General features: G+C 45.4%; 1 protein-coding gene across 1 annotated transcript; it reads right to left on the bottom strand.

Moving 5' to 3' along the window:
- Positions 1-531: 531 nt before the first annotated feature.
- SFRP5 (secreted frizzled related protein 5) lies at positions 532-13301 on the bottom strand. Its single transcript, XM_081912520.1, has 4 exons — positions 13196-13301; positions 10069-10627; positions 5801-5878; positions 532-2038 (listed from the first exon to the last, which is right to left on the bottom strand). The coding sequence occupies exons 2-4, from the start codon at positions 10592-10594 to the stop codon at positions 1695-1697; spliced, it is 948 nt and encodes a 315-aa protein (XP_081768646.1). The 5' UTR covers positions 10595-10627; positions 13196-13301; the 3' UTR covers positions 532-1694.
- Between the last annotated feature and the right edge of the window lie 229 nt (positions 13302-13530).

Genomic DNA, 13530 nt, shown 5'->3' with positions numbered 1-13530 from the left:
GGAAGGGCCCCAGGGAGACACATTCGTCCTGTGTTTGCCATCTGTCGGGCAGGCTCAGTTGGTGGTCTGGCATCCTGTGTGGTGGACACAGCCACCCGGCAGGCCCAGTTGGTGGTTTGGTTCCTCACTGGTGCATGCACAGGTCTGATGTGCTCCTCTGGGGTTGGCGCACTAACCTACTTGGTATAGTCATGATATTTCTACAGGCCCATAGGTAAGTAAACATGGAGAGGGGAAGGAGGCGGAATTGGTTATGGGCATATTTTTCAGTGAAACTTCACATAAACAGTTTCATATAGCAAAGTGGTTTGTCCACCCCCAATTACAAATGGTCTTGAATAATTCAACCTATAGACCACTTGATGTCTATTACTCTGTAAGGGACCATGAAGGCCTCAGGCAGAGTGTTTGTGTTAGGAACAGTTCCAAGTCACTGCCTCATACCTCGCTTGGTATTGCCCCACGCAGATCCCCACCATACATTCAAAGCACATTCAGTGCACGTTTAAAGCACATGACCAGGATTATTAATTTGGGGGAGGGGAGGAAGTCATGTGCTTTAGATGTGTGTTGAATGTGTTCAAAATCTATGGGGTGGATCTGCCCCACGATGTTTAAGGGTGCTGTACAGATCTGTGCCTCAAAAGATGTTGATGCAATAATGACCATGTCATGACGGAAGACCTGGACTTTTTAGTTGAGAGGTGTCATCCGCCTTCAAGCATCACAATCATATAACAGACCAGCAACCAGGACAACAACTCTCATCAGCCCCAGTCAGAGTAGTAGCCAATGGTTATGCGAGCTGGAAATTGGGGGAGGCTTCTAGGGAGGCCTTGCTTAGTGTCTGCTTAAGGTTCTACATGGCTTGAGAAGATGCTATGCAGAACCTAGGAGAGGAGGCCAGAACTGGGGATTGTCAGTCCAATGAAGTATTAGTTGGGACATTGTAGCTTGTACAACGCATCTGGTGTCTGGCAGTCTGAGATGTTTAGAGCTTCATACTGCGCCTGGCCAACTCCTACTAAGTCAGAGATGGGATGGGGATGTTAGACTATCCAGATGTTGCTGGACCACAGCACTCAATATCCCTGCCCATTAGGTTTGCTAGCTGGGAATGTGGGATTTGGAGTCTGACAATATCTAGTGGGCCGCAGGTTTCCCATCCCTGTAACTAAGTAGTTCAATGCACTATGAAAATGAAAGGTTGCGATTGGAAAGCATTGGTTGCCCTGCTCATAATGTTTCAAAATCTTTGGCTTCTCACTAGTAGGAATTAAGAATGGACTGGGATTTTCCTTAAATGTTCCACTAAAGGTTGCAACTAAAATTCTGTGTGATTCAGCCTCTATTGGAGCTTGGGTGTACTGGGATTGATAAGAGATGTTTGCTTGCAGGTGCTAAGACTTATTCTTCTAGTGAAGGTGTGTTGGGAATGAGGTGGATTTCTGCATGTTCTCCAAAGCTTCCAAGATGGGCAGAACTCTGATCTGGAACTTAACGGAGCTGGTCCTAATGGAGTTTGTGCTTTAGAAGAAAGAGTCCTGTTGCAAGGATGGGCTCCCAACAGTATGTGGCTTTGTGTAGGTCAGCCCATGTAAAAAAGGGTATTCTGTGGACTACGAGTGGGGAACCAAAAAGTGTGGGGAGTGCTGTGAAGAAGAGTGAGCAGGGTTCTTGGAATGAGTGGCGATTCAGTGGGGGTCTGCCCCATAGAAGAAGGGGTAGTGCATGGAACAAGGGTAGGAGAACATGAATTTGACAGCAAATTTCATCTCCTTATTCTTCTTCTCCCAGCGGTAAATGGCCAAGACTAGCAACCGCCCACCCACCTTTCGCCCCATCACCAGAAAGCTGCCACTGAGGTCATCAAGCTGGGGGCAGGGGCAGGCACCTGCGTTCTTCATGTGCAGCACCAGCTTCTTGGTGTCCTTGCGCTTCAACGGCCCCACTTTGAGGAGCTTTTTCTTCTTCTGCGCAGCCACCAATCGCCTCTCCCCATTCTCTTTCTTGATCTCCTTGATGCGCATCTTCACCACTGTAGGGGTAAATGGGAAGCAGATTGTGTTAGGAGCTTTCAGGCAGTTGGGTGAAGTCAAAGTGAAGGAACAAGAAGAGGGGGTGTGAGTTCATAAGGACAGGGATTAGGAGGACTGACTTGTTTGACAGCTACGTATTTGGCCCTGTTTAAAAAAAGTCACCAAGGGGAGATGAGGAGTAGGTAATAGAGTGGGGTCACACAGACTGTCAGGATCTGCTTTGTCTCCTCTGACTGAATGAGAGGTCATGGAATTCCTCTTCAATTTCCTATTGAGTATATTTGTTTGTAAATGATAGATTTGTATTTGACAAAAAGATAAGCCACCATCTATTAAGCTTTTAAACCAATCACAGGTTCATTGGAGAAAAGTTCCTCAACAGGTGCAAGTCGTCCAGGTTTTTGTCCTTAGTCCAGGAGTGGAGCGAAGCATGCTCCAGCCTACTCCTACAAAAACCAGAAATGAAAGAAAATATCTCTGACTGCATGCCAGAAATAAACAACACAAAAATCAAGGTTAAAAAAGCTATAAATAAACAATACACAGTAGTGTATTTTCCACCTTTCTATAATGTCAACGTAATAACTATAGGGCCAAAAAACGCATTTGCAATATTTATGCAAGCCTGTGGTAATAATAGAATTTGACCTTATAAATGATTTGAAAACAAGGTTACAACAATCTAAAAGCTTAGGAAGCACAACCTTGCACAGAACCTATGCAATTAAAAAACTTCAGATGGCTGAATCCACGATTGTAGTAAGAGTCATATGGCAACAACATGTAGAAAAACATGGGGAAACTCAGTGCAATCAATAAAATATAATCAATATTATTCAGTGAAGTTCTGTGACCCCCTTGAATCCCAGATGCTTCTCAACTTGGTCAGATGCAGTGACATATTCTTGTACAGAAGTTCTTTATGCAGGAGTTCTAAATACCATTTAAAAATAAATAAAAATCTAACCATATGTCTTGGATTGCTATGAATTGGTTGGTGTTATTTTATAAGCTTTTAGGGGGTTTTTTTTTTGCATCCTTGTTTTTAATCTGTGTGTTTAGGATAAGGTGAAATTCTGTTCTCATCACATGCGTGTATACATATAGTGCCAATAATGCATTTCCAATAGCAAGTAGGTCGGCTTCATAAAAGTATGGAAAATGCAGTATATCTTAATAGCTTTGTTTTTGGAAGTACAGGGTTAGTTACCTCAAGGATCAATTTTGTTGACTACAGCAGGACTTTGCAGCCGCTGCATAATTGTGAAAATCACTGTGATTGTATCCATGCACTGATTTTCTATATGAAGAGGATCCTATAGATGGCTGGGAGCCATATCATATGTAGAGGAAATATCTCATGTGAAGTGGTTCTGGGCCTCCCACACATCATGCCCAAGATGCATAATCAACAGCTGATGATCCAAATTGCCTGGTCTTGTATGTTGAGAAAAAGTGGTGTTCTACCCTGGAACCAGCTTGTATGACGTGTGTCAAGGAAAGAAGGTAAAGGTGTTGATTTCCGACCACTTTCTGGATGGGTCTCTCCTGTGTATATCTTGTTAGCACCAGTATAAACTGTCTTGCTGGTCATGCTGAAACTGAAGCAAAAAGAGCTGCTGGGTGGATACTGCACTGCTTTGTTTTAACTTTTTTTTTTTTAAACCACACTGTGTCAGCCTGAACCCTCTTTGCCATGGTCAACTGGGAACATCGCTGTTGAAGCCAAGAGTTCATCAAAGAGATGGATGCCTCAAAGGGGAGTTGCTGGGAGACAGATCTGACAAAACTCTCTGATCCTTGCCTCCTATTTTCAGTGTTTAACTGTTTTTCTGGGATTATCATCTGAAGTAGCAGGCCGGCCTCCTTTCTTCTGGAATGAGGCACATCACGTTTTATTTTTATGATGATTTGTTTTAAAAATGTGTATGTTGTATTTTCCAGTATAAACAGTCTTCAGGGCAATGAACGAATTCTGCATGGTGTTAAGCCTAATTAAGCCCAAATTAACATAGATTAAAAAAATGATATAAAAAACACCAGCAGAAATAATACTGATGAAATAGTTACAAGTAGTTAATAGCTTAAGCAAACAGACAAGCAGGCCTGACATGCTTTCTTTGCTTATTTTGCATGTTTATCCTTGTTTCCTACTAGGAAAACAAGTCCATGTGTATGTCTCTCTCCCTCCCCCCAACCTCCTGCCCTCACAATAACCCTATAAAGTTAGTTGGACTAGGCTAAGGTCACCCAGTGAGTTCTGTGGCCAAGTGGGGATTTGTATCTTGGTCATAGCTGTCAACGTTTCCCTTTTTAAAAGGGAAATTCCCTTATTCCGAATAGGATTCCTCGCAAGAAAAGGGAAAAGCTGACAGCTATGGTCTTGGTTTCTTCAGATCTGGAGCCGTGCCTCCAGAATGCTGGTCTTAACTTTTATTTATATATTTCTGCAACATGTCATTCGCACAATAATAGTGCATTAATTGTGGGTTTAGACCGGACCACTCACATATCGTTCTGCTTTACTAATGGTTCTGCAATGCTTCCCCGATATTACCACATTATTGCCATCTGCAGGGATACCTTGCACTATAGTGCAAAACAAACCAACCAACATTTGAACATTTGCAGCATGGAAAGTTACAGGAGCTCAGCAGGAAGCTACAGGACATTCATGGATTGGCAAGTAAACTGTAAAAAGGTAAAGGTAAAGGGACCCTTGACCATAGGTGCCTTAAAACCTTCGTATGCACAGGCATTATTGAAAGTGGGATCCACCATAACCACCCGAATAATGTAATGAGAACAAATCAAGATTGCACAATTAAATAGATGTTTGGGGGTCCTAGTTCAACACTCTAATCACAGGCCTACCGTCTAAAAGATATTGTTTGTGCCAAGCTAATCTACGTGGGGAGGCAATCCACATCCGGGGTCTTTCCACCAAAAAGGGCCTCTTCCCTAATTTCCAGGTGTGGAAATATTCAAAGGGTCTTGCATAGCATGCAGGTTCAGAGAGTGGTTCTTCAGATACCTTGGACTCAGTCTGCTCCAAAACATAAGAAGCTGCCTTTCACTGATTCATACTAACAGTTCAATATTGTCTACACACCAGGGGTGACTAACCACATGGCCCTTCCGATGTTGGACTCAAACTCTCACCAGCCTTGGTTACAGTGGCGTAGCATGGGTTGTCAGCACCCAGGGCAAGGCAAGTAATTTGTGCCCCCTAACCTGTGGATTTGCGCCCCCTAACCCTAACCCCCAGATGTTGCGCCCGGTGCGGCTGGCCCCCCCCTGCACCCCCACGCTACGCCACTGCTTGGTTAGTTATCAGGGATGATGGAGTCCAACAATATCTGGAGCAACACGGGCCTTAGCCACTCCTGATTGACAGTGGTAGATAGTGACTCTGCACAGCTTTGGACAGTGGTTTTTCCCATTCCACCTGGAATGCTGGGACCTTCTGCCAGCAAAATACAAGCTCTTTCCTAAGCAATGGAGTGGAGTTGTAAAGCTTTCTAGGTCGAAAACAGTACCTTGCTTTGGGCCAGAAACAAGCTGGAAGTTGTTGGAGGTCTGACGGCAAAAGCTGGGGTTCAAAGGGAACCTTGAATCCCAGCAAGTTGTAGAAGATAGGGGAATGCAAGTAAAGAATTTGCAACACATTCTCAACAGTTGTTCTGCGGAGCTTCAGCTTCACTCTCAGATGCCCCAAGTGGAGACTCCCCAATCCCTGCCGCTTTGAACGGATGACTCACCAAAGTCACTGGAACACATCTGCTCCATGATGCCATCTGCCTTGTGCTCCATCTCGCATTGGGTGCAGATCTTTGACACTGCAAGATGGAAAAAGAGTGAGTCCTCACCTGCCAAAATGTTTGGGACATTGCTCACAGCTCTGGCCCTGCAACTTCCTGGCTGTATTCTCATGGGCAGCCCACATCTAATAATGATTATTCTCAATCCCAGATCATCTGCCTCGTCACGAACTTTCTTTGGCCTGTCATGAAGTATCTTGAACTAACAGAAGGTTTGGGAGTTTGGCTCACCCAAACAGGAAGCCCGTAATCCTTATTGGAAAGCCTTTTGAACAGCTGGATAAGGCTTCTTTTTTTTTTTTTAGGGGGGAATATTTGTTTCTCGTTTAACTGATTCTTTATCCACCTCTTAATTTCCCCCATTATGCAAACCCCTATCCTTGCCCCAGTTAAATAACATTCCATTTAATTTTACTATCTTCCCGCCCCCTAAAAGTGCGTGCCTGAGGGTTAAAATGATATAAATCAAAGGAGATATTTGATGGGAGAGGATGAGGGAAACCAAGGCTCTGTGTTGTATGTCACGAACCTGTCAGTCAAGGGCAAAACGACATTCTGGTGGTCTGGGCTGACTGGAGGGAATAGCCTGAAGTGTAGGCTAAGCCAGTGATGCTCAAACGTTTCTCCCCATGGACCACTTGAAAATTGCTGAGGGTCTTGGCGGACCAGTTAATGATTTTTCTGCTTGTTGTAACAATTGTAATGTGCTGGGCTATACGCTGCATGGTTTTGTATAGTATTTTGTATTGCTTATTTTTTATATCTTGTGCTACAATTTGAATTCTATGGAATAATAACAACTTTCAAGACAATAAATAAAAGAAGCAATAAAAAATAAAATTAAAAATTGCTGTGAGCGTTTAATATGAACATGCCATGGATCACCTGAATGAATCTTGGGGGCCTCTGATGATCCATGAGCCACAGTTGGGGATCCCCTGGGCTAAGAATGGTCATGTCGTGACTACAGCAGTGATGAATGAAGCTTAGGACCAGCCTTCTCCTTGGACTTATAGCTATGTATTGAGGGGAATGCTTACTATTAATCCAGGCAGATGAAATGCTCCATGGGAAGCTATGGAGCCTGTTTTGGCTATCTATCCTGGTGGAATGCGTGAGGACATGGTGGGACCCACTTCTGGGTCCTAGGTAAAGGGACCTCTGAACATTAGGTCCAGTTGTGACTGACTCTGGGGTTGCGGTGCTCATCTCGCTTTATTGGCCGAGGGAGCCGGTGTACAGCTTCCAGTCATGTGGCCAGCAGGACTAAGCGGCTTCAGGCAAACCAGAGCAGCGCATGGAAATGCCGTTTACCTTCCCGCCAGAGCGGTACCTATTTATCTACTTGTACTTTGACGTGATTTGGAACTGCTAGGTTGGCAGAAGTGGGGACTGAGCAACGGGAGCTCACCCCGTCGCGGGGATTTGAACCTCCGACCTTCTGATTGGCAAGTCCTAGGCTCTGTGGTTTAACCCACAGTGCCACCCGCGTCCCTATTCTGTGTCCTAGGGTGGTTAAATGAGATGTAGCACCACCCTGCCTCTTTTCAGAGAAGAAGAAAGAAAAGCAGAGAGAAGGAATAAGGAGACAAGGGTATTTACAAGGTATTTAATGTGTGAAGCTGACCCTTATGAGGCTCCCAGCTTTATACCAACATTAAAAGTACAAGACTTCTGACATCCTTTGCCTACAGTTACCCCAGCATATATATATATATATGCTACAAAAAACTAAAAGTATGAAAGGTGAGTGTGACTTGACATTTGCATGAAGACATTGTTTCTTTAGCCTTTTCAAACTTGCCCCTAACTTTATAGGACGCACAACCCAGCCATCTGCTCTATAGGTGAGCATGTTGAGATCCTTGCTCAAATAGGAGAGTCTGTAAGTTGGGTCACTAATTTAATACTGGCATGAAACAAGGAAGAGAATAGGACATCTCTGGTGCCCTCCTGAAGCCGCACACAGAGAAATGTCATTATAACAAGTTGGTAGGTGTTCCTTAGCATCCCAGATCTGGTATGGATGATCAATCTTTGGGGGTGCCATCACTCAGGGTATTCTACCTTTTCATTTCAAAAAGTTATCGCTTAGCCCTGTAATGTCTAACCAGTGTGTTGTGAAACTGTAAAATGATAAAATTGTGAAAATTAACCATAAAACCAGCAATTCAGTAAAGCTCTTAAAATGCCTGCCTTAGGCTCTATTGCTGTTTTAGACTTTGTATCCCTCTTCCAGGGTCTCCCACCCCCGCCAGCTGTCCTACAGTTTTGAGAGTCAAGCCCATAGGACTTCCTTGGAGATCAGAGACAGGGTTGTTTAGGAGGGCAATTTTTCAATGTTAAGTTAGATGCTGGAAGTGATGACTAGGAAGAAGCAGGAAGTGTGCTTGGAGCTTGCTAGACTTTGGATTCCAAGGTCTGTGCTAACAGGCAATATTTGTGCTACTCCTGGTTCCCTGCCTGTTCATTTGTAAATAAACAGATTTTCACAGCCGCACCATAAATCTCTGCTGCTCACTTCTCCAAGCAGCGATCCTCCTAGGAAAATGATCCTGCAAAGGCTCCTCTGAATTTCCCACTTGTTTGGGGAGTGAAATAATATACTGTGCCTCCAAGGATACTCCTGAATTCAAAATGAGCCTGGTGGAAACTCATCCATGAAAAATGTTGCTCATCAAACTAGGAGAGGAGTGTTGAAATATGTGACCATGAATTTTGGGAGATGCTCTTCACCTCACCCAATGTGCACAAAACAAAGTTGCCACATGCACTTAAAGTGGGGGATTGTAAGGTGCCCTATTCCACTGACTAGTAGGATAAGCTATAGAGAAGTCATGGATTCTGGCTCCTGTTTCCAATCTTACCAAGTGTCCTATGCTATACATCTCTTTGGATGTTCTCTGTTCAATTGGACACTGCCTCCCAGTGGTTGCTGAGCTAAAGAATTTGCTATTGATCACACATAGGTAGATATGTGTGTTTGCTGCACTTGCTCTTCCATTCCATCCTTTAAGCCCTGTAACCTGCTTCTGACCCCCCAAATTAGGGTTCTAGCAGTGTGTTTTCAGGACCCACACTATTCCCATGACTGTAACCTGGTTTAATCCAATTAAGGAATATTTTTACAGATTTGAAATCTTCAGCAGAGGCTGTCCTAGAGACTGATAGGAAGCTGTCCCGCTGGGAGTATGCTGTGTAGAAGGCTGTGCCTCTGCAAGGGAACAGATACAGGGCAAATGGTCAGATGGATGGTTTGCCCTGTGTTGGGATGTTGCTGCTGATTTTGTAAAGATGCTTCTTATGAAAATAGACTTTTGGAGGTGGTATCTCAAGCACAAGGAAAGCCCCATATAGAGCAGGGTGGGGAACCTGTGGCCCTTCAGGCGTTATCGGACTCCATCTCCCATCAGCCCCTACTCAGCAGAGCCAATGGGTAGAGATGATGGGAGTTGTAATTTAGGACCACGGGTTCCCTGTCCCTGCCATATAGCAGCATTCAAGCTGGCAGGAAGAATCAAAAGATCAACATATGCATCAAGCTCATTGTTGCAGTGTGCTATTTCAACATAATGAAATGGGAAATTATGTAAACTTCACAAAAGGAGGGGGATAAACACCACATATATTGTGAGTGTTGAGAAAGCAACTTACGACTCTCATTTCGCAACTGTGACAGGATATTTTCTCAGAGCCTCAAGTACTGTATAATGTCTCACAGCAAACGTAATGAAAAACTGCCTGGTCTTGGGACATGAAGAGAAAGAAGAGATGATTTTCAGCTTGAAGCCACTTCCCACTATCAGTTCAGGAAAGGGCTTGGAAAAGCAATGAACATGGGGACAAACTCCAATTCTGGGCCTAGCCTACATGCTTTGTGCGCCATCCACCCTTCTGGACTATGCCCTGATAGACTGGCAGTCTCTTGCACACTTTGCAATACTAGCAGAGCTTTGAACGATAACCTGAGCCAGGAGCAGTGAGAGCAGAGCTGGATGCATGTCTGAACCTCTTACCCTAGGAGGCAAGGTCTAATGGGCTCCTACCCTTATCCAGTGCCTAGTTGGCTGTATGCCTGAGCCTCTTACGCTAGGAGGCAAGGTCTAATGGGCAGGATGAGTGTGGGGTTCTGTAAGAGAGACATTGCCTCCCAAACAATCTCTTAGCCCAGGTCCTTTCCCCCCATCGCAGTCTCCCCATGCAGTTACCTGGTGGCTGAGTTGCCTGGCTGTTTCCAAACTGCACAGCAATGCACAGGTCATTGTCGAAGGGGAACTTGTTGCAGTTGAGCATGTCAGGCCAAGGGAAGCCGTAGGATTCCATGACAGGAGCGCACGAGTCACGCACCACCTCGCACAGGGACCTGCACGGGTAGATGGGCCGGTCCAGGCAGACAGGTGCAAAGAGGGAGCACAGGAAAAGCTGTGTGTCGGAATGGCACCGCTTGGCCAGCAGGGGCACCCAGCTGCTGGCTTGCTGCTTTACCTCTGGCATGGATTCGTGTTCCAGCAGGTTAGGGAGACGCATGCGCTTGTAGCCCACGTTGTGGCAGAGCTGCAGGTCGGCCGGGATGTCCACACACTGGGGCTGCTTAGTGTAGAAGCGTCCATGCTGGAAGTTGTCGGATTGCCAGCTGTAGTAGTCGTACTCCTGACTCACGGACAGCGCCCAGCCCTGCACCAGAACCAGCAGCAGCACAGTGCCCAGGGCATTCCGTGGGCAGGGTGACATCATGGCTCAGAGACACTCCCCTCAGGGCTCCCTCGGCTGCAGGGGAGAGAGAGGGAGAGAACGTGGGACTCTGGTTGCCACGAGCGCCGATGGGAGCCAAGCTGAATGGAGGGCACTGCCTGGGCCAAGCCCAGCCAAGGAGCCAACACCTGCCTCTTAAAACGGGTGTGCCTAGGCAGGCAAAAGCATTCTCCCCCAAGGTTGTATCTGGCACTATCGGTGGGATGGAGTGAGCTGAAGCTAGATTAAGTTGAAGCCTCTGCTCTGGGCTGTTTAGCACCACCCCCTCTAGGTTTCCAAAGCAGCCTCTTGGGGGGAACCGGCAGCCAATCTTCACCAGGCATGCTCCCCCCCTCCCAGGATTGAGTTGGGAGCCAGCCACAAGGATGTCCCCACCTCCCAGTCTGGGCCGCTCCTCCAGCCCTCTCTGTTTCTTCCTCCCCCTCCTGCTTTCCAGCTCTCTCTCTCTCCCTCCCCCCTTGTTCCCATTCCCTGCACACACAGGCATCGGGGCCCAGCTGGCAGGGCTATGAAATGCCATGAAGCACTCGGCGTTGGGCAGTAGATTTCAGGAAGGGTGCAATTTTCCTGCCTCATATCTGAAGTGCTCTTAATAACGAACTCCTGTCCAGAGCAGGCTCTCAGCTATGTGGTGTGCATGTGTGTGCTTGTTTTGCTTCAAGCATAAAAATATCTGTGGCCAGGACTGATAAACACATTTGCAATACTTGTTCATTGCATTCAATAGACTCTCTGAGATGGCTGAATAATATCCAACTCACCACTACTAACTAAATGTTTAAATGATCCTCTATACATGGAAATGACCATCTATTGATTTTGATGACCAGGTTATACAGATGAATAATGTTGGTGTGGAAGCCCAACAATCCCTTTTGCAACTATGGCTCGAGAGAAAGAAATGTCAGAAAAAGAAACTTGAATTTGCCATTGGGCTCTGGTACATTTGTGGAGGGGGATAGGTTTATATGGGAATATAGGGCATTACAAGGGCCAATGTTGGATACCAGGTGGGTGCCCAGTAAATGCCTGAAGTTTAATTGGAACATTATACTTACCACATTAAAGGAACATTATACTTACCACATTAAATCAACCAAATGCCACATTAAATTAAATAAAGTATTCTGGGATGGAGACTCAGAAGCTTCGGCAGAATGCTATCAATGATCCTAAGCTGACCAAGTGAGAAACTTGGATCACTGAAGACTGCCTAGCTATGAACCACATTCTACAACATCATTGGTTGCATGAAGGTTGCAAGTGCATACACCTGGGTACATTAACATTCAAAACCAAGTCAACAAGATTATGTCTAAAGCTAAAGGAAATTAGGGTTGTCAAATGTCAGGAACCCTCCCCCCATCCTTGCGAGTTATTGTTTCTTTAACAAAAACCTGATCTGCAGAAACCAGCATGAGAAGCTTATTACGGACAGGAGGTGAGGATTGGTACTGGCTAAACTCTAAAGATCTAAGTGCTGTTGAAAGCAGAGAACCAGGAGCAAGTAATAAATTTGGTAGCCTTACATGTTGATTACAGGAACAGTATACATATTTGAATGCAGTACACATTCAAAAGACAGAGGCTTTGTGTATTCTAGTGCCAGAACAAACACCAAGTTCCGCTTCAAGCCTTAAGAAAAATGAAGCAGCAGCATTCCAATATAGTCTGTGCTCACCCATCATGGTAAACCATAGTTAATTGTTTACCATGAATGTGCAGGTGTCTGTCACTTTTCTCCTCCCTAGAGAAAACAAAAAAACCACAGTCCCTGGCTTAGCTCTGTGAGGGGTCATGGTTTGTTTTGCTCCAAACAAATAACCATGTAATGTCAAGGTTTGTTCTTGACTTCCTGAATGTGGTTTGTTTGAGCTGTAATCCCTCATAGGACTAAGCCAGGGATTGTGGTTTGTTGTTTCAACTAGTGGAGAAGCAAAGCAGGAAGGATATCCTTGTTCATGGTAAGCCAGTAACTATAGCAGCCTTCACCAACTTGATGCCTTCCAAATGTTATGGACTTCAGTCCCAGCTAGCATGTCCATGTGATGGGTGAATTGGGCTATGGAGCGAAGCACATTTGAGCTCACTGAAATCCATGAATTTAAACTCTGCCATATAAGCACCCCCCAGGATCTGAGATAGACAGTGAAATGCTTTTCTACTGGTCTATCTATGGCCCCCTCCACATGTCCTTTTTATTGTGCATGCATGATGATTTGTGCTCATGGTGCCATCCTGGCAGATAGATGTGATCCCACTTTCATTCCTGTTTGCCCTTTGAAGGCACCAGGACTGGACACACACTGCTTCAATTCCATGTCCTGTAACTTCCTACTGAAATCCTGTAACTTTTTTGTGTGTCCAGCTTTTGTTGTGCTTTAGTACCCTTTCAGATGGCAATAATGCGCTAATATTGGAGAACACCATAGAACAATTAATACAGCAGAGTGATGTGTGGACGGTCCAGTAGAAATCCACTAATATTTCATCAAAGGCATGAATACACCCGCAGAGAAAACGCCCTATGTTTTTCAGCTTGGAAAAGGCAGGGCAGTTCACAAAAGGAGGAGTTTTTCCTACCTCATTGTTTTCCTTGTAGTTCTGCAATGGTTGTACATGCCTTTGAGTCCCTGGAAACAGGCTCGGCTGCAGCGGGTGCCCCTCCTGAGGGCAGGCACCATTAGAAAGAGATTATTATCCAGGGTTTATCTGGGCTGTCAGTGGCCCAACCCTTGTGAGGGGACCTCTGCTAACTCTTGAGTATCAATTAGTCATTTCCCTCCTGCTGCGGACTTTGCCCTGTGTGGGGAGGGGAAGTCTCTAGCTGAACTTGGAGGTGAGCACTCAGTGATGCTGGGCCTGCTTGGAGACTTAGGGAGGAGGAATTATTCTTGCTCATGATGCAGGTGTGAGGG

Source organism: Podarcis melisellensis (genome assembly GCF_964234715.1).
Source record: "Podarcis melisellensis genome assembly, chromosome: 5".
NCBI classification, from domain to species: Eukaryota; Metazoa; Chordata; class Lepidosauria; order Squamata; family Lacertidae; genus Podarcis; species Podarcis melisellensis.
Note: the sequence above shows the minus strand (reverse complement) of the source record. Positions and strands in the feature narration are given on the sequence as shown.